This window comes from Lingula anatina, chromosome 2 (assembly GCF_051362555.1).
Source record: "Lingula anatina isolate TDL-2025a chromosome 2, LinAna3.0, whole genome shotgun sequence".
In the NCBI taxonomy this organism is placed as follows: domain Eukaryota; kingdom Metazoa; phylum Brachiopoda; class Lingulata; order Lingulida; family Lingulidae; genus Lingula; species Lingula anatina.
In genome coordinates this window covers 42,771,571-42,794,837 of record NC_141768.1, presented here as the reverse complement: position 1 = coordinate 42,794,837, position 23,267 = coordinate 42,771,571, and the positions used below count along the sequence as shown (strand labels likewise).

At 34.2% G+C, this 23,267-nt stretch overlaps 3 protein-coding genes across 4 annotated transcripts; 1 reads left to right on the top strand and 2 right to left on the bottom strand.

Annotated features, from left to right (window-relative positions):
* Window positions 1-1,023: 1,023 nt before the first annotated feature.
* Window positions 1,024-15,001, bottom strand: LOC106158511 (uncharacterized). 2 transcript variants are annotated; one of them, XM_013534536.2, is made up of 32 exons: window positions 14,823-15,001; window positions 14,519-14,549; window positions 14,266-14,325; window positions 13,925-13,995; window positions 13,583-13,614; window positions 12,998-13,109; window positions 12,556-12,760; window positions 12,249-12,335; window positions 11,766-11,939; window positions 11,513-11,629; window positions 11,218-11,349; window positions 10,747-10,989; window positions 10,337-10,445; window positions 9,504-10,142; window positions 9,128-9,199; window positions 8,776-8,882; window positions 8,316-8,581; window positions 7,880-8,017; window positions 7,305-7,454; window positions 7,001-7,101; window positions 6,661-6,708; window positions 6,209-6,367; window positions 5,748-5,855; window positions 5,230-5,369; window positions 4,748-4,866; window positions 4,151-4,273; window positions 3,475-3,618; window positions 2,867-3,085; window positions 2,458-2,595; window positions 2,083-2,185; window positions 1,727-1,908; window positions 1,024-1,300 (listed from the first exon to the last, which is right to left on the bottom strand). In XM_013534536.2, exons 1-32 carry the CDS (start codon window positions 14,829-14,831, stop codon window positions 1,211-1,213), a joined length of 4,428 nt encoding a protein of 1,475 aa, XP_013389990.2. In that variant the 5' UTR covers window positions 14,832-15,001; the 3' UTR covers window positions 1,024-1,210. The 2 variants fall into 2 exon arrangements, with proteins under 2 accessions (XP_013389990.2, XP_086860296.1); XM_087004170.1 differs by having other exon boundaries at window positions 12,998-13,106.
* A 189-nt stretch (window positions 15,002-15,190) lies between these two features.
* Window positions 15,191-18,013, top strand: LOC106158554 (nucleoside diphosphate kinase 5). Its single transcript, XM_013534604.2, has 5 exons — window positions 15,191-15,421; window positions 16,153-16,358; window positions 16,622-16,722; window positions 17,002-17,120; window positions 17,501-18,013. The coding sequence occupies exons 1-5, from the start codon at window positions 15,299-15,301 to the stop codon at window positions 17,579-17,581; spliced, it is 630 nt and encodes a 209-aa protein (XP_013390058.1). The 5' UTR covers window positions 15,191-15,298; the 3' UTR covers window positions 17,582-18,013.
* LOC106158553 (ERI1 exoribonuclease 2) lies at window positions 17,854-23,187 on the bottom strand. The gene is made up of 9 exons (XM_013534603.2): window positions 23,025-23,187; window positions 22,533-22,603; window positions 22,123-22,203; window positions 21,732-21,859; window positions 21,184-21,328; window positions 20,741-20,841; window positions 20,269-20,350; window positions 19,845-19,933; window positions 17,854-19,133 (listed from the first exon to the last, which is right to left on the bottom strand). Exons 1-9 carry the CDS (start codon window positions 23,048-23,050, stop codon window positions 18,153-18,155), a joined length of 1,704 nt encoding a protein of 567 aa, XP_013390057.2. The 5' UTR covers window positions 23,051-23,187; the 3' UTR covers window positions 17,854-18,152.
* Between the last annotated feature and the right edge of the window lie 80 nt (window positions 23,188-23,267).

Genomic DNA, 23,267 nt, shown 5'->3' with positions numbered 1-23,267 from the left:
ACCTCGCAAGACGGACAACCCAAAAGTAAATAGTCTATAGTAATTAAATAAACTCGTTAACTGGATCAAAGTTATATTTACTGAGTGTGCGTGTGAAGGGGGCGGATGGGTTGGCACTTAGTAGGAGCACCAGATTAACTATCTTATGTCACCACAATGCCATAGTATAGGGACGTTCAATAAAGACGTCTGCTTCATTAGTTTTTTTCTTTTTTTTTTTTTTTTTTTTGCTAATTATGTTGAATACAGTGCTTGGCATGGTTTGATCAACTTGAGAAGCACTTCCTTGATCGGAAAGAAAACTATGTGCTGTCATTTAAAGCAGTAATATCCAATAGTTTGAATTGATTTATCACAATCACATCGACTCCAATGACTGCACATGTAAATAGGCCCTACCCTCGAACAATATCAAAATCACTTTTTCTCTCTTTCTCGATCTCTTTGCTGATAACACATTTCAGGCTATTCTTGGGGCTAGAACATGATGTTCTGACTGCAGTAAATTATGGTGTAAAGCGTCTTCAAAAAACGGGAGAGGTCTCTGTGTTCAAAGATTGGTTGTTCTTTATTATCCCCCTCCTAAAACATGCCTCACACACGTGCCAGACAAAAATTTTCGTAATTAAAGAAAAAGGGTCATATTAAAAAAATAAACAACAGTGCAATAAGTAAACAAGATTAAACCTGACCATAAACCGCATAGAGTGTAACCATGTGTTTAGTTACACTCCTTTCACAACACTATACACTTGCATTTCCTGAAGGGTGCCCTTTGTGGAAAACCCAGTGTCATGTTCTGGCCAGTGTAAGGTGCTAGTCATATTTAATGTAGTCAAGATATAGCCTTTGAAAGCTGTTAGTCATATTTTAATGCAGTCTGGTTCTAGTCAATAAAGACTGCTAGTCAGGGTGACAATCGTAAGTTCTAGATTGCTGGTCATTGTGAGATCATGATGTGACAAGATAGCACCTTAGTCTATACAAATATCTGTAGAAGATGGACATAGAGTTACAAAATACTTTAATGTTACGTAATTTATTGTTTCATGTGCATATATTATGTTATAGTTATAATACAAACTGATGCCAGTTGTGATAAATGGCCGGAGGCCTATTTATATTATAGAAGTAAAGTCACTCATGAAAAAAATATGTAAAAAATAAATATATACAAAAATAGAAGTGTGGCTCAGTCTTTGATTAAGCTCTAGTCTTTGACAGCTGTTGGTGGGGTATGGTATGGTGAATGTTTAAGAGCCTCAAGAAATAAACTTTCATCTTCCAGGAACTCATGGTCCTGAAAAAAAAAAGAGATGTTCATTAAGTAATATAACAACCTGTAAAAATGAAAATGTTTTTTAAATATATTTAATTTCAAACCTCAGCATCATTATCTGCCTTAGTGCACTTCTACTGTGAAAAAATTTTAACACATTCTAATTTGGCTTGGGAAATGTGAAGTGTTTGCTTATTTTTGCCAGATCTATCACCAATTTGGATCTGATTTTCTATAAATTTCCACCTATTTGGTTAAAAGAAATTTTACATTTGAATGAACCCAGCTACCACGTATAGTTATATTTAAGGCATTATTTACTATAACACACTATCTGATCTCACACCAGCATCCTTAGTTCCATTACCATATCAATTTGGAGCAAGAAGTCACAATATTTAAGTAATATCTTGCTTTTCAAAGATAATAACACTATCACTTATTTACCTTTTCTGCATTCATTTTCCACATTCTAAAAGTTCTGTCCTTTGCCAGGCTAGAGCTAATGCTGTTGAGAACTGGGCTGGTAAAGGGTTCACCTGTTCCACTTCCTTGTAAAGAAATGGCAGCCCCATTTGCATTGGCAGAACTCCCTGGGATATTGAGGGCTGCCCCTAATATAGGACTTCCTGTAAGAGACAAGAGGACATGCCTGGTCTATTTAACTCAAAATTAATATTTTAGCGTAAGCAACTTCAACTGACGTGTCCTGTTCTTCATCTTTTATACACATTCTCAATTGCCAAACTAACAAATTTCTGATTTTCATAAAATGTTTTAAAAAATTCTTCCACAAATCATACCATGTTGTGTGGCATCCTTCACAGGTGTTCTACAGTTGATACAAATGAAAGAATTTCTCAAGTGACCAAGTTCCTTTTTCTCCTTGGCAAGACCCAGTCTCTCCTGAATCAATACAATAAAGACTTTACAAGAATTGTGTAATTTTGTCTGTGCATGCATGTGTGTGTTGGCTAAGACAAATCTATCAAGTTGCTTAAACCTAAAGAATGGCAGCATGTTCAATGAAGCAATGGAATAAAACTACCAATCAATAATAAAGTATATATAAATAAAATAGTTTAATTATAAAGATCGCATAAAAACTTATGAAGACATGAAAACTATCAGGATAAGTACAAGCATGTTGAAACAGACTGGAAATCAGTAGTCCTTACCTGAGCAATCTGCCTCTCCTTCTCTCTGAGGGCACTAATCTGGATCTGTATATTCTGTAACTTGTTACTCTGCTCAGCCTGGACCTTTCTGGCCTCAGCTAACATTCTATCACCTCCTTCTCTCACTTTAGATGCTTCCTACAAAGCAAGAAAAAAAACTGAATGAATGAAAGGTATTCCACAACAGGAAACAATTTGTCAAGCACACTGGTAACATGAAAACAGCCTATGTAAAACAGTTCTCTCTGACCACAGGATGCAATAGTAGCCTGTAACAAAATTGTTGATGCTTAAATTTTGCATACTCTTTTAGAAGCCCCTGATATAGTATAGCAAAACAGTGTCCTTATCACCCCATATACACGTGCACAAATTCTAATATAATAACATATGATAAAAAACAACACACCAAGCTAATTTCTTCCACTTCCTGAGATCTCAGCTTCATGTGTGTGGCCAGTTCATCCAGCTTCTCCTTCTCCATCTGCAGGGCCGCCTTCTGTTGGTCTAATGCCAGCTTCTCTGTGTTGATCCTTTGTTGTTCCTTCTGAAGTTCCTCTGACATGGTCTGCAGCCTCATCCTCTCATTGCTCAGGGTTTTCATGGTGCCTTCAAGGTCAGCCTCTGCCTGTTTGTATGAATTGTATGTAGGTTAATATAAAACACAAGCATCCATATCATATTCGAGAGCTTTCCATTTCCCTTATTCAATAAAGAAATGAGAATTGTAGGTTTCATATTGGTACATGGGAAATGAAAAGAAATGGCAATAAAGTTCAAGGTTTAACAATGAATCTATAGCAGGGAGTGTTCAAATTTAAGTATTATGTAGGTTTTACTCAAGAACAACAAAATTAATTTCTTTATATTCATTTTCAACAAAATAAAAAAAATTAACCAAATTTTTAAAGTAAATTCATTCTTTATGATTTTACAAAATATGTTAAATGGAACAATTTTCAATATGGTCAATAACAATATTTACTCTAGAAACCATCCAATATAATTAGTACAAACCTGTACATTACGGACAGTGTCCCTCTGTTCCCTATTGAGAAGTGTACTCTGTAACATATTAAACTGAGCCCTCTCCTCTGAGAGTGCTCTTCTCTCATCATATAGCTGGGAGTAGATGGTCTTCTGTTCCTTCAACAAGGCATCCTGTAATTAATTTTAAACCAGAGAAAATGATAAAAATATATTGGCCTTTATAGTGCTTTCTATGGTTTAATGCATCATTTAATACTTATTTCAATCAAATTCTAATGCATAACATTCCTTCTGCCTTTAAATGTTTACTGGCATGGCCCCTTAGCATCATTGTGTGCTGTGATCTGCTTAGGCTAACTGACATCTTATATATACTAATTTACATTAATTTATCCAGGTAAATCAACAAATAAAAAGATAATGATAAGAAAAAAAAGTAAATATTTTGACAACTATTCACTGTTATCATTCTTTCAAATTGGTGTGAACAATACCACAGTTGAAAGCTTTCTGTTCATTTATCCTGAATATTCAATGTTAAGTTTTGCCTTTTATTCAGATTTCAGACCTTACAACTCTGGGATTTGCAGCGAGACTCACAAATTTAACCTAGATCTCACAGTCTCACAGATTATTCAATATTTCTCAAGGAAAACTGCAGTATTAGATGATTATCAATGATTATTAAAAAGGTAAACATCACCTTTGAGCTCTGTAGCTCACTTCTTTCCCTGGTCAACTGATCTGTTATCATTCTTCTTTCTTCTTCTACAGATATCTGGAGAACTGACAGCTTGTTCTGTTCCTGTTTAACTTTCCATTTCTCCTGGATTCACAATAAAAACAACGTGTTCATGTTTGTGTTTTACATGGATGGTTTAAAGAAAAAGTTTTAGGCTTCTTTTCCCAAACAAAAGTCTATAAGCACAAGATTACACAGCTGGTGTCTGTCTTACAAGGAACATTTAACTTCTAAGTACCATTCTTCCTCATTGGTCTATTTTAAAAAATCAATCAATAAATAAATAAATAAATTGGTATTTTACCAAGATGAGAACATTGGGTCTTACTTACAAAAATAAACAAATAAATAAGTGAAAATTAAAATAATAATGATAATAATAATAATAATAAATAAATACAAGAAATGGTTATTGTTTTATACTGCTGATAGTAACATTATTTTAGTGGAACATAACAGAATTATGCTGAAAGGAGTTAGACAAGTTTTCTGTCAAAATATTGACCAACATTGAAGTTTCCAACTAAAACTGAGTCCTGATGTGTTGGCATTACTTACCTCCTCCAGCTGTCTACCTTGTTCTCTAAGCTGAATCTCCATCTTTGCAACCAGCTGTTGTAGTCTTTCTCTCTCCTTGTCCATGTCCCCCTGCTGCTTTATCAGCCTTTCTTGGAGCACTAGACACACCAAGAGAAGTGAGAAATATATCTGGGATAGTGTTCAAAATGTAAAAACTTATTTATTTTGTTCAAAGCACCTGTAAAAAGGTCTGAATCATCACACATGGAGTTTAAATATTTGGAAACTAACCTCTGTTATGTTGAATAATCTCTGTGATGACAGTGGAATGGTAATAACAAGCGGTAAGGTTTCATGAGTTTCAGCAGTAATGTTTTCCAAACTGTTTAAACAGTACTTCTTATCATCTTTGTTGCTGGCAGGAGAAATGTTTTCAAAACACTTTTTTCTGATGCTTGTCTTTAGCAAATGCCGTTCCAACACTTTACAAAGGAAAATGTAACAACATCACTGGCACCTACGTTTTAAGTGTTCATCTCTTGCAGTAGCAGCAATGTCTCTATCATTGATATTGGCAAAGTGGTGTGTCTCCACTACATGTTGGAGATCACTCAAGCTGCGAGTGTTGCTCTGAATGCGATCTACCACTGACTGCAGAGATCTGAAACATTATTCATAAAATTATCATTATAAGCCTTAAGAACAAAAACAAATGAAAGTGATGCTGTAGTTTCTGGTGTATTTTTTTTAGTTCCTAATGCTGCATGATAAAATAGACAAAAACAGGTTCATACTTCCTATTTGTTAATTATTTTCAAAAACTGCTTATTTGTGAAATTGAGTTGGAAATAAATAGAAATATTCTTTTATATCTTCATTTTGTTTTTCATTACACTCAATTCACTCAATAAAAAGCAAGTTTAACAGTTAAGTGTGTAAGTAGCTACCTGTTGTGTTCAATATCTGTCATGTGATGCAGATTATGTGAAGTAGCTTATATGTGAATACATGTTATGTGAAGTAGCTTATATGTGAATACCTGTTATGTGAAGTAGCAGTGCTGACTGCTTCCACTTCTTGTTGGTTAATTGCTTTCAGTCTCTGGATTGCTTCTTCATGTTCCTTTTGTATATCAGTTATGGCAGACCTGTAAATGCCAAAATACCAGAAATCATCTTTGAAAATTAAAATACAGGACAAGTGTGAAAAGTTCTTTAAGCACCAGAGCATCATCAATTCACTGAGGGGTGGAGGAAAGCCAAATTTCTCGTTTTTTATGAGAGACTTTTAGATTATCAATACAAGATAAAAGGCTGCTACATCAAAATATGAAAATCAAAATATTACACATAATCTGGGCACTTGGCAACTTTCATTACTATGGACATCAAACTATGCACAAAACAAGATGAACCACCCATACCATACAAATATAGAATTTAATACTAATCACTGGGAAAGTATGCATTCTACAAAATGTGAGAAGAACTAGTATGTTACCTGTGCTGCTCTTTTAACCGCTGCAGTTCCTCTGTTCTTTCTCTCTCCAACTCCTGTAACTTCCTCTGCTGAGAAGACATGAGGTCTGCCCTCTCCATCTCCATCTGTTTTATCTTCAGAGCATTCTGGGCTGCAGCCAGGTCCACATCCTCTTTTAACCTGGAACAGAAAACAGGCTTGAAATATGAGAAACTCTGACCATGGCGAATATTTTTGATATGACAGTGTTTAAATGTAATGCCTATAACAGTAATTAATATCAGTAATGTGATATTATATATGTAAGGACAGTTTCAAATATATAAAAAAACAATGAAAATATCAGAAACAGTGAGAAATAATGTTTAGTATCACTGATATGAGAGTGTTTAAATGGGGTATTTGGTAAGCTGATAATCTCAAGCTGAGTTTCAATAACTGCCAATATTAAAGTAATTCTAACAAATCCTTGCCTTGCTTCCCTTCTTTGGTAGGATTCTTCAATCATCTGAATTCTGCCTCTGTTAAAATAAATAAACAAATCATAAGAATAGCTTCAAACATCTCTGACATCCCAAGAAAACCACTCCTCATGGATACCTTCGTTATCATTACATTATCACCTATAATTCTATGAAAAAATAAAAGCTGAGTTTTGATAGCACAGCAAGTTTACTCTTTGTTTAGAGTGGAAAACATATTCTTATCTGAAAGTAAATTAAGTTTAGTTTTCTGCATGTATTAGTTATCACTATGTACAAGACATGAGATGGAGAGAAAGCCGTCTAAGATGCAACTGTTATGTGTGTTTACTTGTGAATTGATTCAATGGTTTTCATCTCCTCCTGATGCAGGTTCTTTGTGCTCTCAATTGTCGACTGAAGATGTTCTTTCTCCAGTTCAAGTTTTTTCAGCTGGAATATTTAATAAAAATATGACATAGGCCAACAAATCAAAATCAAAATATATCAATGTTGATATTATATCTAAACTTACCTCTTTTCAGTTTCAAAATCCTTTTACAGGTTTGTGAAAAAATGTATGTATAGATAGGTAGCAGTATTAGTAGCTGTAAAAGTTAACAGTGCTGCTGTAACTGAAAGTAGTAGTATTTTACCTTGGTTTCTAATTCCGCCACTATGGTTTCAAGTTCAGCCTTCTGTTTGGCAAGAGACTGTGGATCCTGCAGAGTACCCATCATGGCCTGGGTAGGACTAGGAGTGTATGGAGAGCCCGGGACATGCATTATATTGGGAGGTGTCTGTAACTTAACAAATATATACAACTGTAAGTATAATGGTTTATCAATGAACAATAATTTTGTTGTATCCTAGTCAGCAAGGGCATAAGTAAAAAGGAAAGAAAAATGCATAAAGAAAGTGGAGACCCTAACTGTACTTCAACTTTTTCAAATTTCTACTTTAAGCTTAAGTATTGATTACTGAACATTTGGTTGAAATGTGGAGTTCCACAAAAGTAGAGATTCTCATTCATCATGGTCATGTGATCAGTCATATAACATGACCAATCTTCCAAGACATCAGTAAATACTAGATACGTGAAATGACAATGCAATATACACCAACATGTAAATTGGATAGGCTTAGAAATAAAATGACACTATTTTATTCGATTTAAGTGCATTGTGATTCTGATTGTACTGATAAATAATCTACAAACGGCTTTCCTTACTAGCTGAGAGGTAGCCAGCTGTTGTTGCATTCTCTCCATCTTAAGTTGATGTTCTCTCAGTTGCTGATCCATCAGCTCTTTCTGCTGAGCAAGAAGCTGCTGCTCCTGTTGTTGTTGTATCTGCTTTTGGATCTCTGCCTAAAATTTATGATAAAAACAAACTGCTTCTTAAACAACTCTAACACTGAAACTGTTACATTATACCTACTACTCTTAACCACAAAATAATAAAGGTGTTATGCAATGAAAAGTGAATCTGAATCTTTACCTTTTTACCCACAATTTAACCACAAAAACATTTCTTTACTGTAAACACAAACATAGTATTTCTTATGTTACCAACACGGACCACTGGCACCCATTGTGGTGTACATACAGTGACAGTAATGGCAAATGATATAACTTACTGCCAAGTTGTTGCTGTATTTTTTTTTACCTGTTGTAACTGCATCTGCAACATGGACTGCTGCTGTTGTTTTAACTTTTCCTCCTGTAGTCGCTGCTCTTCTTGTTGCTGTTGTTGCTGCAATTTCTGCAACTGTTCAATCTGTAGGGCCAACCCTGTCTTGGGAACAGAGACATCTACTGGTAGTTCTGCTACAGGAGGTTCTCCTAATTTGGGAGTCATAATACTGTCTTGAACTTGAGCAGCTAGGGAAGTTTGAGCCTGAATGGGTTGTGCAGGTGTTGAACTGTCAGCGACTAAAAAGAGAGAGCACTGATTTATTTTTAGCTTTCAATTCCCATCACACAAATATTCTCACAAAGATTACTTTGATTCTGTTTGAGAAGAAAATACCTTTACATTTATGTTCTGTGTCTACAGTTTACACAAAGACAGCTGATCTCACACTTTATTCTATGCATAAAGCAAGACGCGCTATATCAACATCTACCTGTTTGCTTTGGTTGTTGAGGTTGTTGTCGAGGTGACTGTTGTTGTGATGGCACATTTTGTGTAGCTCTTCTCCCAGCTTTAGCTGCACTTTCCCATGGGAGAGTGCTGTGAAAAACAAGAAACCCTGGTAACTTCCATGTAGAAAGTGACCATGCTGTTTGTTCAAGTTCTCAAAATAATGTTTTAACAATGCAATAATTTTTTTTTTTTAAAGTTGATCAATGTAAATTCCTTTTTAAGTCAATTACACCTAACTACATGATAAGAAGTCATGCTTACACTTGTGCAAGCCCTATAATCACTGCTAACCAAACTCACATAATTTTTATTTCACCCTTAAGAACTCTTACCTAGTTCTTCTTGGTGATGGTGAAGAGAACAAGTCCAGCCCTCTCTCATCTGCACTAGACAAATGGCTCCCCCTACACAAGTGTTAAAGTATAACACAAACATGTGACAAAACGAAAAGAAAAAAATAATAAAGATGAAGTAATGCAAAATAATCCCAACCCAAGACAGAAAGATATTCACACTTGAAATTTAAAACATTAAGCTCATTCTTTCTTCCTTATGGATGTGGAGTTAGAGAGGGATAACCAAAGCTAAATTAAGAGAAATGCAACAAAAATATTGCTCTACTAAGTAGATGTGGATTTAGAGACTAATAACCAAACCTAAATTAGAGGAATGCAATAAAAACATTGATTTCATGTATAAAAACCTCACCTGGAATCATGAGCTGACACTTCTTTTCCAAGTCCCAAGTAATCGTCTGCAGCATCTTTCTTTCCATCCTGCTGAGTTGGAGTTTTCTTTGGGCCACCTAACCAATCAGATGGATCTTCTTCTTGGAAAGATCTGTTATGTTTGGGGCTTCCTAGTCCCAGCCAATCAGACTGCTCTTTTGATTCTGACCTTGTTGGTGATTGGCCCCTTCCACTAGCTGCTGATTGTGCAGTGTGCCCCAGTTCACTTTTCTTCTCAGGTTGTTTAGTTTTAGAAGAGCCTAGGCGCAGCCAATCATCTGGAGAAACTGTTCTTTCTTTCTGCGACACTTTTTCTCTTTCTTCCAATTTATCTGCCAATTTAGCTTTGTTTGTTTTTGATTTTGCAGTAGATAACCCTAACCAATCATTTTCATCATCTGACTTTGATGCACTAAGTCCCAGCCAATCTGATCCACTCTCTTGTTTTGCTTTGGACTGTTTGTTTGAGTCAGTAGTTTTCTTGGCACCTGATTGGTCAGATTTAGTCCCAGATGCCATATCCAACCAATCAGTTCCTTCATCTAGCTGTAAAGTTGCTGGTATGCCTGACCTTCCTTTACTGGAGGACAAACCAAACATGTCTTCATCATCTTGGAACCTGTGAAAAGGGAATTTCAAAATCAATTACACATCCTACTTGTTCTAAACAATGGTTAGTTAATGTAATCAGAATTTATAGAACATGCTTCACTTTCTAATACATTTTCTAAGTATACACATTCATGGAAATTCTCGGCAATCAATTAAATCTTATGACAAACTTAGACATGATATTTTCAAGAGTGATCATACCTCACAGATCTTCTTAAAGTGGAAGAGGGTCTCCCTGTGCTAGCAGCACTTGGCATATAGTCACCAAATGTAAAATCTTCATCCTCTTCATCTTTCTGTTTTGGCTTTTCTGAAGTTAAATAAGCAGCTGTTTAACAAACTAATCAAATGTTATTTTAACCAATTCAACCCAAAACACACACCAGTATGTAAATGCGCAGTTTGTCACGTCTTCTGTGTCCTCATGTGAAAATGGTGTAGCAATTAAGTAAAATGAAAACTGAAATGTAAATATTTCATCTAATAGAGCAGATATCGAGCGGAAATGTGAATGAAAGTGTGGTAGGTTAGATTACACAGTGTGTTAAGTGTTTTAGGTGAGACAATGTCCTGAGTGTGTTTGGTGTGACATTAAATTCAGAAGAACAAACCTTCTTTCTTAGGAGGCAGCTTTGTCTTGTCAAACGTGAAGGTCCTCTGTCCTGAGCCTGGCCTCTTTAAGTGCTCATCCACAGAACTCTTCCCTAGTAGAGAGTCCATGATAGAGGTCTTTTCCTTAGCTTTTGTTTCTTTGGGTTTTCTTGGGCTGTCTAGACCTCCCAAAAGGTCGTCGTCATCAAAGTCTATCTCATCTTTCTTCTTATTGGCTGTGGTGGTTTTCTTTGTGGGGGTAGCTAAAATTTACCATATACTTTTCTATATCCCTTTATTCTCTCTCTCTCTCTCTCTCTCTCTCTCTCTCTCTCTCTCTCTCTCTCTCTATATATATATATATATATATATATATACACACACATCACATGCTTGCTTACACACAAACAAACACATTCATCTTCAAAATGTGATATTATTTAAAATTCTGGTAACTCTAGGGATTCTTTCTAATAATTACAACACTTTACCTTCTTTAGAAGTTTCTTTTTGCTTTCTTGGACTGCTTAGTCCTCCTAAGAGATCACCACTGTCATCATCATCATCAAAGTTAATCTCATCCCTTTTCTTCTGGGCATTAGCTGAACCTTTTCTTGGGGTAACTAATACACAAAGAGTATACAAAATGAATTAATTTTTTTTTGTGAATTCAAAGTGTGCATGTGTGTGTGTGTGTTCATGCCTGTGTGCATATGTATGCATTTGTAAAAACAGTTCTAACAAATCTTGTTCATAATTACCATGATAATACCAGATATCACAAACCTCCAAGTTTAGGTGCCACTTCTTCAACTGAAGGATCTGGCTTTGGTTCGCTAGATGTTGGACGGCTACCACTTCTAGTAGGAGGTCGTACCAGGGCTGGTTTGCTTGCTGGTTCAGCTGAAATATGTCATTTAAATTAATATATCAAATTTACAACTTGCATTCATCATTATTGAACTTTTGATTGCAACTTTCATTGATCTTTTTTTTTTACTTTCAACTTTTAAAGAAAATATTCATAAGCAGAACTAACTTTCTTCGTCAGTATCCCAAGATTCATTTTTTCCCTCTGTCTTTGTCACTTCTTCAGTTTTACTCTCAGCTGCAAGTTTTTGTTGCTGTTTTTTCTTCGCTGGCCTCTTTTTCCTGCCTCCTTCATCTTCATCATCAGACAGCAATCCAGCTAATGGATCATCTTCATCAAAATCTATCACAGAAAAGTATGTAAATTACACAAACTGGACAAAAGGTCACATTCATCTTTGTGCAAACTTCTCAGAAGTCTCCTTTGTATCACTGCATAATAAGCAAATGGTGTAGCGAGTAAGTAATGCGAAAACAAAATCTCCTTTGTACCACTGTATAATAAACATTAACACCGAAAATATCTCATTTTTTAATGAGGTTTATTTTCAATTTCAGAAAATTTAATTATAAAGGAGATGAGAATCTTTCAATAATACTGTACTATAAAATGCATAATTTGGTCTGTTTTCCTATATTTGTTAACACTTACCTCCAAAATCAATCTTCTTTGCTTTACTTTTTGTAGGTGTACTTTCAGCTGCCTTTGTAGTTACTGGTTTTTCAGCCAGCAAATCATCTAAACCAAAGCACAGTTAATTAAAAATTAATTTAACAAAACTGAAAACTCAAAACAGTAGCTAAATGTTACATATTGACTTGTGAATGACAGTCTTATTTTGCTCCAGTATTCCACTTTATTACATGAAACAGCATATTACTTTCCCTTAAATGATAAATTGTCTAAGTATCTTGTACAACAATTTACAATATAGATAACCCAGTGACTCAAGTCTCACCTAAAGAATCTTTGCCACCAGCTCTAGGGCTTTTCCCTTTTTTGTGCTCCTCCATGGCTGTAGTTTTCTTTCTAGGAGTTGCTGGGGATGCTTTTGGGGAAGGGGTTTTAGGTGCCGTGGATGCAGCAGCCTTGACTGGACTTTTAGCTGGTAATTTCTTTTTCTTAGGTGAACTAAATAAGCTTGATTCCATATCATCTAGATCCTTGAATAACATGATATTTTTGTTAATTCTAATATTGACGTACTATATATCTGAATATTACTAATAATATTTGAATTAAAAGAAGTAACATCATAGTAAATAAGTAAACATTTAAACAAGTTTGCCTAAAGCAAATTATGATAGAAATTCTTTATCAAATATCTACTTATCTATATTTCTCTGTATTCTTTCAGTTTCTTCTTAATGTGTAGCTGAGCAGTGTGTGACATCACATACCCCTAATGTCTTGTTCAACTCATCAAGGTTTGCCTCTGATACTTCTGACTCATCAGATGGGCCAGATATGTCTGCAGCTAACTTGCCATAAAAATCTTCATCTCCGCCCCTACTGGTAACAGAACAAAGGGAATTTATTGCTCAAGATTAGTCTTAGTAAATTAACTTTAGTGTCAGAAATAAAATGTAATAACAAACAATGTTCCACAAAGATGAATATTACTGGGCTCCCCATAAAGAAATTGATGCCTGAAATTTCATGTGTTGCTTATATGTTGCAGGTTTTTAACATGATATAATGATGCAGTACCACTCTGCCAGATAAAGCAGAATATAAATAAATATAATGACGATAAATAAAAATATTACTCATAAATTCTGACTGATTTAATTCCATATCATATATTATTACATATATACAGAAAATCACATATTAATACAAGTGCAAAATATGGAGCATTTAAATTGTCTAGATGATATTTTGAATGAAAAGAAATAACCCAACTGATTAGTGTTACAAAAAAATTGATAATTGGATATTTCAATAATATTAGGAGAAAACATATTTTGAACATGAGGACTCACCTTTTGCCACCTTTGCCTTTTAGAGACTTTGCCTGTAAGAAATGGAATGATACATTGAGTTGAAAGAATAAAGAAGGTTAAGAAACCATACCAAGAATCTTTTTTTTTTTTTTTACACCTAAACATTCACCGTTCTAAAGAATAAATGTCAACACATTATGTTTACCTGACATAACCTACATTTAAGTGATTCAAATATCCATGAGAAAAATTATAGTATGCCTGGAATGTGTGATTTAAAAAAATTTCATGCAGTAATGTGTCATGCATACAAATCACTGTCAGTAGTTTCAGGCATTCCAGGTAGATGTCAGTTCATTGTTGTAACACACAGTGACTTACATAAGCTTTATCTTGGAAATTTGGAACAGCTTCATTTCTTTTCATGCCCCCTGTCTTCTTTTTGGGTTCATCTGATCAAGATATTAAACAAATTTCAGTATGATAGCATAAATGCAATAAACAGCAATATCATGAATCTTAATCTGTTTTTAATGAAATCATTTCCATAAACACCTACTAATAAAATCAACTATGTTTTTTCAAACAGACTCTTCTACAATTCAACTAATGAAATTAGCAACCATATCATTTACTTAATGACAGTTAACACAATGCCTTAGAATTTTTACAATTAAAAGCTTCAGCTTGCGCAATATTGATAAACTACAATAAATATTTACCTGTGTCTGATCCCAGTAAATCTCCTAGCTCATCATCTAGAGATGCTGCCTTTCCACCCCCTACAAATAAACAAGAGAAAACATGAAATCAAGGTCTACTCAATATCATATGAAGTATTGTATGATGATTACACTGTAAATTCATCTTTTGTTACAGATTGTGGGCTAAATCGTTAAAATTTTTTCAAATAGCTTTTCAAGGAAGTTTTCTGAATATACTATCATCATTTTCATTCAGAATTTTAAAACTTACCTCTCCTTCTTCCCTGACCAGGTTTCCACCCCTTGAATAAAGCAAAAGACTGATTAACTGACAGATATCCAACCAATATTGAAACCAGAGAGCATGCAAATAGTGCCTAATATGTACTGGAGAGAATTTAATGATACTATACAATGAAGACAACGTACACTGATACTTTGCAATTAATATATAATTAATATATAATTGCTATCGATTCGATTGTCTGCTAAAGATATGCTGAGAATGGTAAAAATACTGAGGCAACAGAATGGGTCGATCAGAATGAGTGTAAAGCCAATAATAACATTCTTACCGAGTCCATTTTAACAGCTGTATTGCATCCACATCACAGGATTAATATTAAGTCAAATATATTTCCAAGGACAAAATTGCAACTTCTCCATAATGCTAATTTGATCTAAAAATACAATTCACTTTGGTTGCAAAAGCTCACAGAATTCAAAGTTTACTAACAGAGAATGGGAAATGTGCACTCATCGATACGACATAAGAAATGAGATTTTTTTATAAAAAGATGGGGATACGTCCTAATGCTTAGACCAATGATATGAAAATTGTATTTTTGACAAGTAATCACCAATATGTGAGATAAATAATTGTTGTTTATCAGTTGAATTTAATTCGGGGGTTTCCGTTAGAAATCGGATTTTAATAATTGAGCATGCGCAACCAGAAATAAACACTCGGACATAGCAACCAACAGGAGACATTCAGCCGGGAGATTTTATGTAAAGATTTGTCTATATACTGAGTAGGAAGGCACACAGAATGGGTATGGAGGTACCTCAAATATATGTAGAAAAGACTCTTGCCATTATTAAGCCAGACGCTATCCATAAATGTGATGAAATTGAAGACATTATACTGAGGTCTGGGTTTTGTATTTTACAGGTAAGTTCACACTCTCACTGCCAGTGAGAGGCCATATTAATTAAGTAATTCTTATATGTACTGAATGAAGCAAAGGTTCAAAATGAGACACTGAAGTGTTCTTTATATAAAAATAACCGTGTTGTTGTATATGAAATCTTGTTAAGTAAGTGAATGTTGCCAAAAATACCAGCAAATATTGTATTTGGTCATTGTATTTCATAAATGTACAGAAATATAATTAGGGCCTAAGTAAATAAGATATTTCTTTTAAATCCATTATGGAAACACATTTACCTTCCTTCACTGCCTATACATTTAAGTTGGGGTTTAAAACTCCTTCATTCAGAATATATCAATTTCATTTCAAAGTTTCTCAAGTCTCTTCCTAAAAATCACCTGTAAATGAAAAAAGAAAAGGAATGTGAAAAACATTATGGATATATTTTTATTTTCTTCTCCCTCCTTATATCCCCACACTGATGAAATTGTCTGCATAGTTCTAAGCAAATATTTTACCATGTGAATGTTTACATGAAGCAAATATTGTACACATTAGCAAAATAACCTTATAGTTAACATGCAACATGAACATGCATTACATCTGAAAATGACTACCAAAAACTTTAATTATCTGATCTTTAGCAGTACAGTAAAAAAAAAAAAAAACTTCTGATCCACCTTATAAACTGTTAAACAAATAAAACTGTTACAAATTAAAGTAAGTTTATGACATTGTACTCATATTGCAGAAAAGAAGGGTGCACCTCACCCCTGAGCAAGCCAGTGACTTCTATGCTGAGCACTATGGGAAGCTCTTCTTTCCAAGTCTAGTAGCTTACATGAGCAGTGGTCCAATAATTGTGCTGGTTTTATCAAGGGATAATGCAATTTCCTATTGGAGAGAATTAGTTGGCCCAACTAACACTTTAAAAGCTCGAGAAACACATCCAGATAGGTAAGCATATTGCATGAATCATTTCAAATACTAATGGGTAAATTTTAGTGAATCAAAACCAGAATAAATATGCTGAAGTGTTAAATATAAACAAAATAGTGTCCTAATTATAATTTATTTGTAACTGACTTATAACGTTCGTAAATACTTTTTCCATTTCATTTCTTCAAGTCAACTAAAACATTATTTCTCAGTTCTGTAATTATATATATCTTTATCAATTTCATTTATTTTTGTTTCATCCCTGTATTTTTCCCATCTAGTTTAAGGGCAATTTATGGAACAGATGACCAGAGAAATGCCCTCCATGGCAGTGATAGCTTTTCCAATGCAGCAAGAGAGATCAGGTTCTTTTTCTCAGACAGTAAGTGCACATTTTTTCCAGTGTTCTTGATATCCTCCCACCCACACCCCCAGTTCCTTAAACAAAGAGTCTATAAAAGTAACAAACATATTAATTATCATGGAAATTTTATAATTATTTCATTAAAATAAGCTTATGATATAACTGAGATTGTAATTCATTCTATATTTATCTTTTTATATTTGCCCATTATTTGTTTATTATTAAATTTTATAAACATGCATGATTGCAAATCAACATATTCTGAAGTATAGCATGTATTTTTGAATGATATTTCAGGTATTGTAGAGCCTGTAGCAGTGGGTCAGGCAGCCAAAGACTACCTGGCACGCACAGTCAACCCTACTCTATTGAGAGGACTTACACAACTTTGTAAGGAAAAACCAAGTGATCCAGTGGTAAGTTTTAGCATGATAACTAGTAGCAAATTAGATAAAATGACTTCTGGTATCCCAATATTTTTTTATATCTTTTATCTAACTATGCACAAAAAGCTGCCTTAATTACTGAAATGTGTTTATTTCAAACAATTTTCTTTTTGCAACCAGTATTTTGTTTGAAGACATCAAAACTGAATGCTTTCTTAGTTTGATGAATTTTTCAATAATCATTCATGACCCAAGCTTCATTTTATTGGATGCATTCACTGAATGGATTTATGGAATAAATATGTGAATGTGAATTTACTGTTAGTATGTGTAGCAATCTTATTTAAAGGTGTCACATAACATGCAACAGCAGCAACAGATAGACTATTCCTGTTTTGTTATTGTTCCAGGTGTGGCTTGCAGATTGGCTGCTTCAAAACAACCCTAACAAACCCAAGGTGAAGGGACCTATAATCGAGGAACCAAACTAAGTCCATGGATTAAATTATACAAAATCAACAGACTGTGACATATTATGAATGTGGGGACACACTGTCATTATATACTGTAACTATGTGGATTCTACCAGCCCAAAGTACATTTTAATAGCCTGAAGGACAGTTTTATTTTTTAAATAATTTTAAACCAGTGCATAAATTGTTGCCGATTGTTTGAGATCAAGTAAGAAGACCCCCATAGGTAAGCTGACAGACCTCAATCTGGTTTAGTTCAGCTTGAAGTGGGTTATATTATGTACAAAATATTTGTGAAATATTTTTTATTTTCAAATGAAATACAGCCATCATTTTAGAATTTTAACCATTTAAAAAATACCTGTAAATATTTCATCTGAATATACATATTACTTCAAAAGATCTGCTCCATGTAAATCAATACTTTTTGTAATAAACTTTTAACACATATATCTCCCAAGCTTTTCAATTATAAATGCTGAGATCGGTATCAAATTGGATTTATATTGCAGCAATAATGAATCCAATTCAGTTTGAAAATACAGAGAACAATTCATATATAGTTTGCACATCATCATATGTAATGTCATCAACTCCTACTGTCCCATTTAAAAAATTTACAGCCTTCTTTCACTGCACCAGAACTTTTTCTTCCAAGAGGGCATGCAAAGAAGGCTCTTCCTTCATTGGGGCCAGGATTCTGAACAACCCTTCTCTTGCTTCGCCTCCCACAATCACACAAGGGAGGGGTGGCCTTCATATGGGAGGACCAGGAGAGTAAACATTTACCTACAGTTTTACCAGTTGAACTGAATGGTCCAAGGCCATTTTGACTTGTTTTATATGCACTGTTGGAAGGTTTCACCATTGCCTCAGGTGTGACACCGACTGTCACATTGCACTTGGTGTGATAGAACATTTTACTCCCTCTATCACTGGGTGTGTATGGTCTATTACCCTGAAGTTTAGAAGACATGCTAGAGAATGGTTTCTTGAAGTCACCAAGTTTGGAAATACTTTGATTGTAATAGGGAGCTTTTATGTTTCTATGACCGTTGACTGTGCTAATTGTGCTTGGTCCAGTTTGTGTTAATTTCTTTGCTTGCTCATTAAAAACTGGTGATGCAATAGTTTTTAGTTCTTTGGAAACCGACTCAATCTTTAGCACATTCACAGATGATGTTTTAACTGTTTCTGTTTCAAATTGTTTTGATACATTCACAAGACCACTCTCAACAGTACTGACATTCCCACTAGATTCACTTTTCTGTGGTCCTTTTATTTGCAGTGTCCTCTCACTCTTTGTTGTCTTGTCAGTTGAAAAGATCTTTCTCACTCTGTTGTGCAAGGAGTGGGGTGCGGTGTTGCTGGAGGTTACTGACAACTGTGGTACAGCAGGAATAGAGGAGTGTGGAGTCCCTTGTCCACACTCCTGCTGTACTGGTAAACGTTCAGCACTGCTCCCAGCCACACGACAAGCTCCATTTGGTTCATGCCCCTTCTTAGCATTTGATGACTCAGTTGCGATTTTCATTATCTTTGCCATAGTTTCACTTCTTTCTTGGGCACTCTGCAATGTTAATGTAGAAAGTGAGCTCAAAAGAAAGACTAAATGTTTTTGACTTCATTAAAAATATTTTATTCTTTGAAATATAAATACACAAACAAAATACATAAGTTAAACATCATATATATATATATTAAAACATTGATATTCTTTGATAAAAAAAATCACAAATACATAACATAAAATATATGAAACAAATTTCCGTATAAATGATTTACATTAGTCAGCAGAATGTTAATCTTGACAATCTTGTTGCTCTCATTAATAATGGAAAACATACAGAAAATCAAAATTTAATCCAATCTTCATCAATGTAATTATTCAGTTTTATCACTTGAATGTGGGTACAGAATATATTAAGCACTCACGAGGCCGACTTGTAAAAAATGTTTGACATATGTGTTTGACATAGGCCTTGATTTCACTATGAATTGTCTGATAAAATTGTGGCACTGAAGGGCAGTAATGACATGCTTTGGCAGTCATTGCACCGAGACATTTTAAGCTCTTGTAAAAGTGCCAGTTTAAGCCCCATGAGCTGGATAAGAAATCTCCATTACTAGCCAAAGAAGCAACTCAGTTGTCCCATGTCACCATCATTAACTTCAGGCCAGGCCAGTCCAGTCAAGGCTTGGGCAAACCTGCACTTTAACTCCAAACACTGTCTACAACAGTGACCAGTTGTCAGCTGTAAGAATTAAAGGGCCTCCTTACCCCATTCAAACTCTTTGTGACATTCAACACACAACCATCACGTATCATTCTCCAAGCCAGCTTGGCTGTGTTACGGGCATCATCCAGACCTATATTAAATATAAGCAAATTTATGAATGTACTGCAATGATTCGCTGATGAATACCATTGTGCTATGAATGAGTGTTTTAAATGTGACAATCACACTGTCCCATCTATGTACATATTAGTTGAGAAAATGTTGTATTATTGTTTAAAGTTCCAATTTGACAGTAAATTTGATGTTTAGTTCAGCAAGTTGTCTGAATACCAAATTGAATGTAAGACTTTGTGTAGATTGTGATGAGAATGACTTTCATACAATATTCTTTCCAAAAAAATTATCCAATTCTTTCTTTTAAAAGGTTAGAAATAATAGCAAAAGTAAAATACAAAGCTATTGTACCAGAATGTTCTCTCCCCTCAAACTCAATTCCGACATCTTGGAGTGCACCATTGAGGCCTTGAGGGCGACGATCGTAGAATTTCTGGAATTAAGATTTCATCACTTGCTCAAGACATTTATTATTTAGTTATTAATTAAGCACAACATTATTAGATAACATGAGAATGTAAAAAATATTTTCTTTACACAGTCAAAAAGTGCATTTCACAGTGAAGTTTAACTGTTAACCTACTCACTGAGACTGGGCAGGCACAGTATTGAGCAGATCAGTATCTTTCATGTGACAATGACACTTTTTACACTGTGTAGCCCAGAGACAATATTTACATTGTATATTACCAAGCAATGATATTAACCCTGTGTATTGCCAAGGGACAATATAAACCATGTGTATTGCCTGGAGCCAATAATTATTGTTTATGTTGCTTGGAGACAATAATCAGAATGTGTGTTGCCTAGAAACAATATTTACCCTATAAGTTGCCCGGAGATCAATCCAAGAATTGAGAGCTGCTGGCTTTCTTATTTGTTTTCTTCTGCATTCATATAGCAGGCACACACCAAGGTCCCAATCTGAAATATGGAAGGAAAAATGTTCAATGTTTTCACAGGGACCAGTTATCCCATCTTGTCTGTGTTTTCTATCGCAATTTGATTAAATTAACAAGTTTTTTTTTTTTTGTGTGTGTGTGTGTGTGTGTGTGTGTGTGTGTGTGTGTGTGTGTTCATGTGTGCGTGAATGCGTGTGTGACTAAATGTCTCAGATTTAAAAAGTATATACTAGTAATTAAATTGCTGCTTTAATGTAATGTAACTCACATTTCAAAAAATAAATTAAATGTTTTAAACAGACATGGCTATAAGTAATCATACAATATCTGAAGCATTTTACAGATTACAGATTTTACAGATTACCTGACCAAGTAACAATTGTACACAAGTTCTGGCCTTCACTGACAGATTGTTCAAAGACTAATTTCCTTTCCTGGCTAATATTTTTGATCCAAGTGTTAAACTTGCTCAAGCACAGTGATAATGGTATTCCCTCTTCCACTTGTTCCTGAAAGGTGTTTAGTGAAATAATTAGACTTACTTACAACATTCAAGTTTCCCAAAAATTCTCAAAACATTCAAGTAACAAGAACATAATCATATGATAAGGTTATTCTGTATATTGCCCAACCATTTTACTCTTCAGATTTATCTACTTTCAGCAAGAAGTAATGTAAAACACCTGAAGTTCTACTTGTGATAATGACATCACACAGTGGGTACACTCTTTGTTAAAAGTTCTTTTTCACCAAGTGCTGGATAAGTTTCGCCCAATCAAAATGTTCCACCAAATCGCTGATAAATTTGGCAAAAAAAAAAAAAAAAAAATATTTAAAATGAAATTTACTTTCCTAGAGTGAGTCACAAACAATAACAGCCATTATAAAATGTGATATACCAAGTCTCCATACCTGGCTGATCCCAGTTAGCTTTTTACAGAACTCACTCAGCATTGGGTTTTCACTGGGCTGCACATAGTGGTGAAATTCAGACTCTACTTCTCCATTATTTGTGTTCATCAGTACAGCTGGGAACTCAACTGTGACAAAAATCAACAGTGCATAAGACATATAATATAGTATCAAAATATAGAGGGTAATTAAAATATACTTATTAAGCAATAGCTAAAAATTTAAAGGCTAATGTATTACTAGGTAGCAAATTATCATGTCCTACAAGTCCCTATAATACACAAACTTTTAGTATTCCTGGCTAGGTGGCTTACAAGATACGAATGAATGGTTCTTTTGCTAAATGTTCCCAATACGAAAGAATATAGGTCAAATAAGAAACAAAGCTTACTGATTTCTTGTGGCCTGCCAATCTTTTTTTCCCAGCAAGTTGATTCAAAATCAATTACAATCAAATGTGAAAACTGTTGCTCTGAAAAAAAATTACAAAAGAAAAGTAACAATATCTGTCTTTTTTGTTACTAGTATTTAAATCTATTATGCTCAGTTTGCCATTTGTTAGTGTTTTCTGATCCTTATCATTATTTCCTTCTTGAGGTGAACTAACAGTAATCCAGTCTTTTGATTCATTCTATCAATCTCTTAATTGCAAAGATTGATTTTTTACTCCATCAGCCTCCCTGCTTATTGCCAAAAAGTCCATATACTTTTCTTATCAAAATGCTACCCATTTTGGTGATTCTTATTCTGTCCACAAAAAAACTTTCTTCAACAACTCCAATGGCTGTAAAAAATACTTACTGCTATTTTTATGTATTTTTCTCTCTTCAGAAATCTGTGAGTATGATCTTTTTCTCAAAAGACCAAGTTCTCTAAAAGATATGAAAATGTTAAATGTCTTTTAGTAATTTTGCATGTACAGTGATAACATATCAACCATTTTTATCACATACCCCATTTGTAAATAAACATACTGTAAATTCTGTGAGTAATAATGCCTATTTACAATACTTTTTCAACAGAAAAAGTGCTTCTACAGTGAGTAGAATATCGAAAATTATTAACTTACAAGTGCTATACGTTTGGAGAAAATGCATAAGTACGGGCAAAATCATTCCAACAAACTCGAGATGAAAAAAACATCAACGAAAAAGTGAAAACTTTCCAAGATTTTTAGTTGGAAATTTATACTGTATATAATTTTCACGAGTAGATCTGTAATTTATGCATTCACAATGCAGTTTTTGGCTAGGTTTTAGTTGAGTTTTTAGATATGAGTCTCAAAATTCTTACCTTGCTAAAGCCTTTGTGCTCATCATTTCATAAAAATAACGCCACTGTTCTTAGGCAAACGGATCATAATATTCCAAATTTCCCACCGCCCACATCTAAAACAAAGATTTATTTTTTGTACACAAACCACGCGTGGAAAAAAATAGTTCTTCGTTAGGATAATTCAGTTGATACACTATACCAGTTTTATGCTGAATAATTTAAAATGATTTTAATGATCTGTATGTTCACTTTCTAAAACAC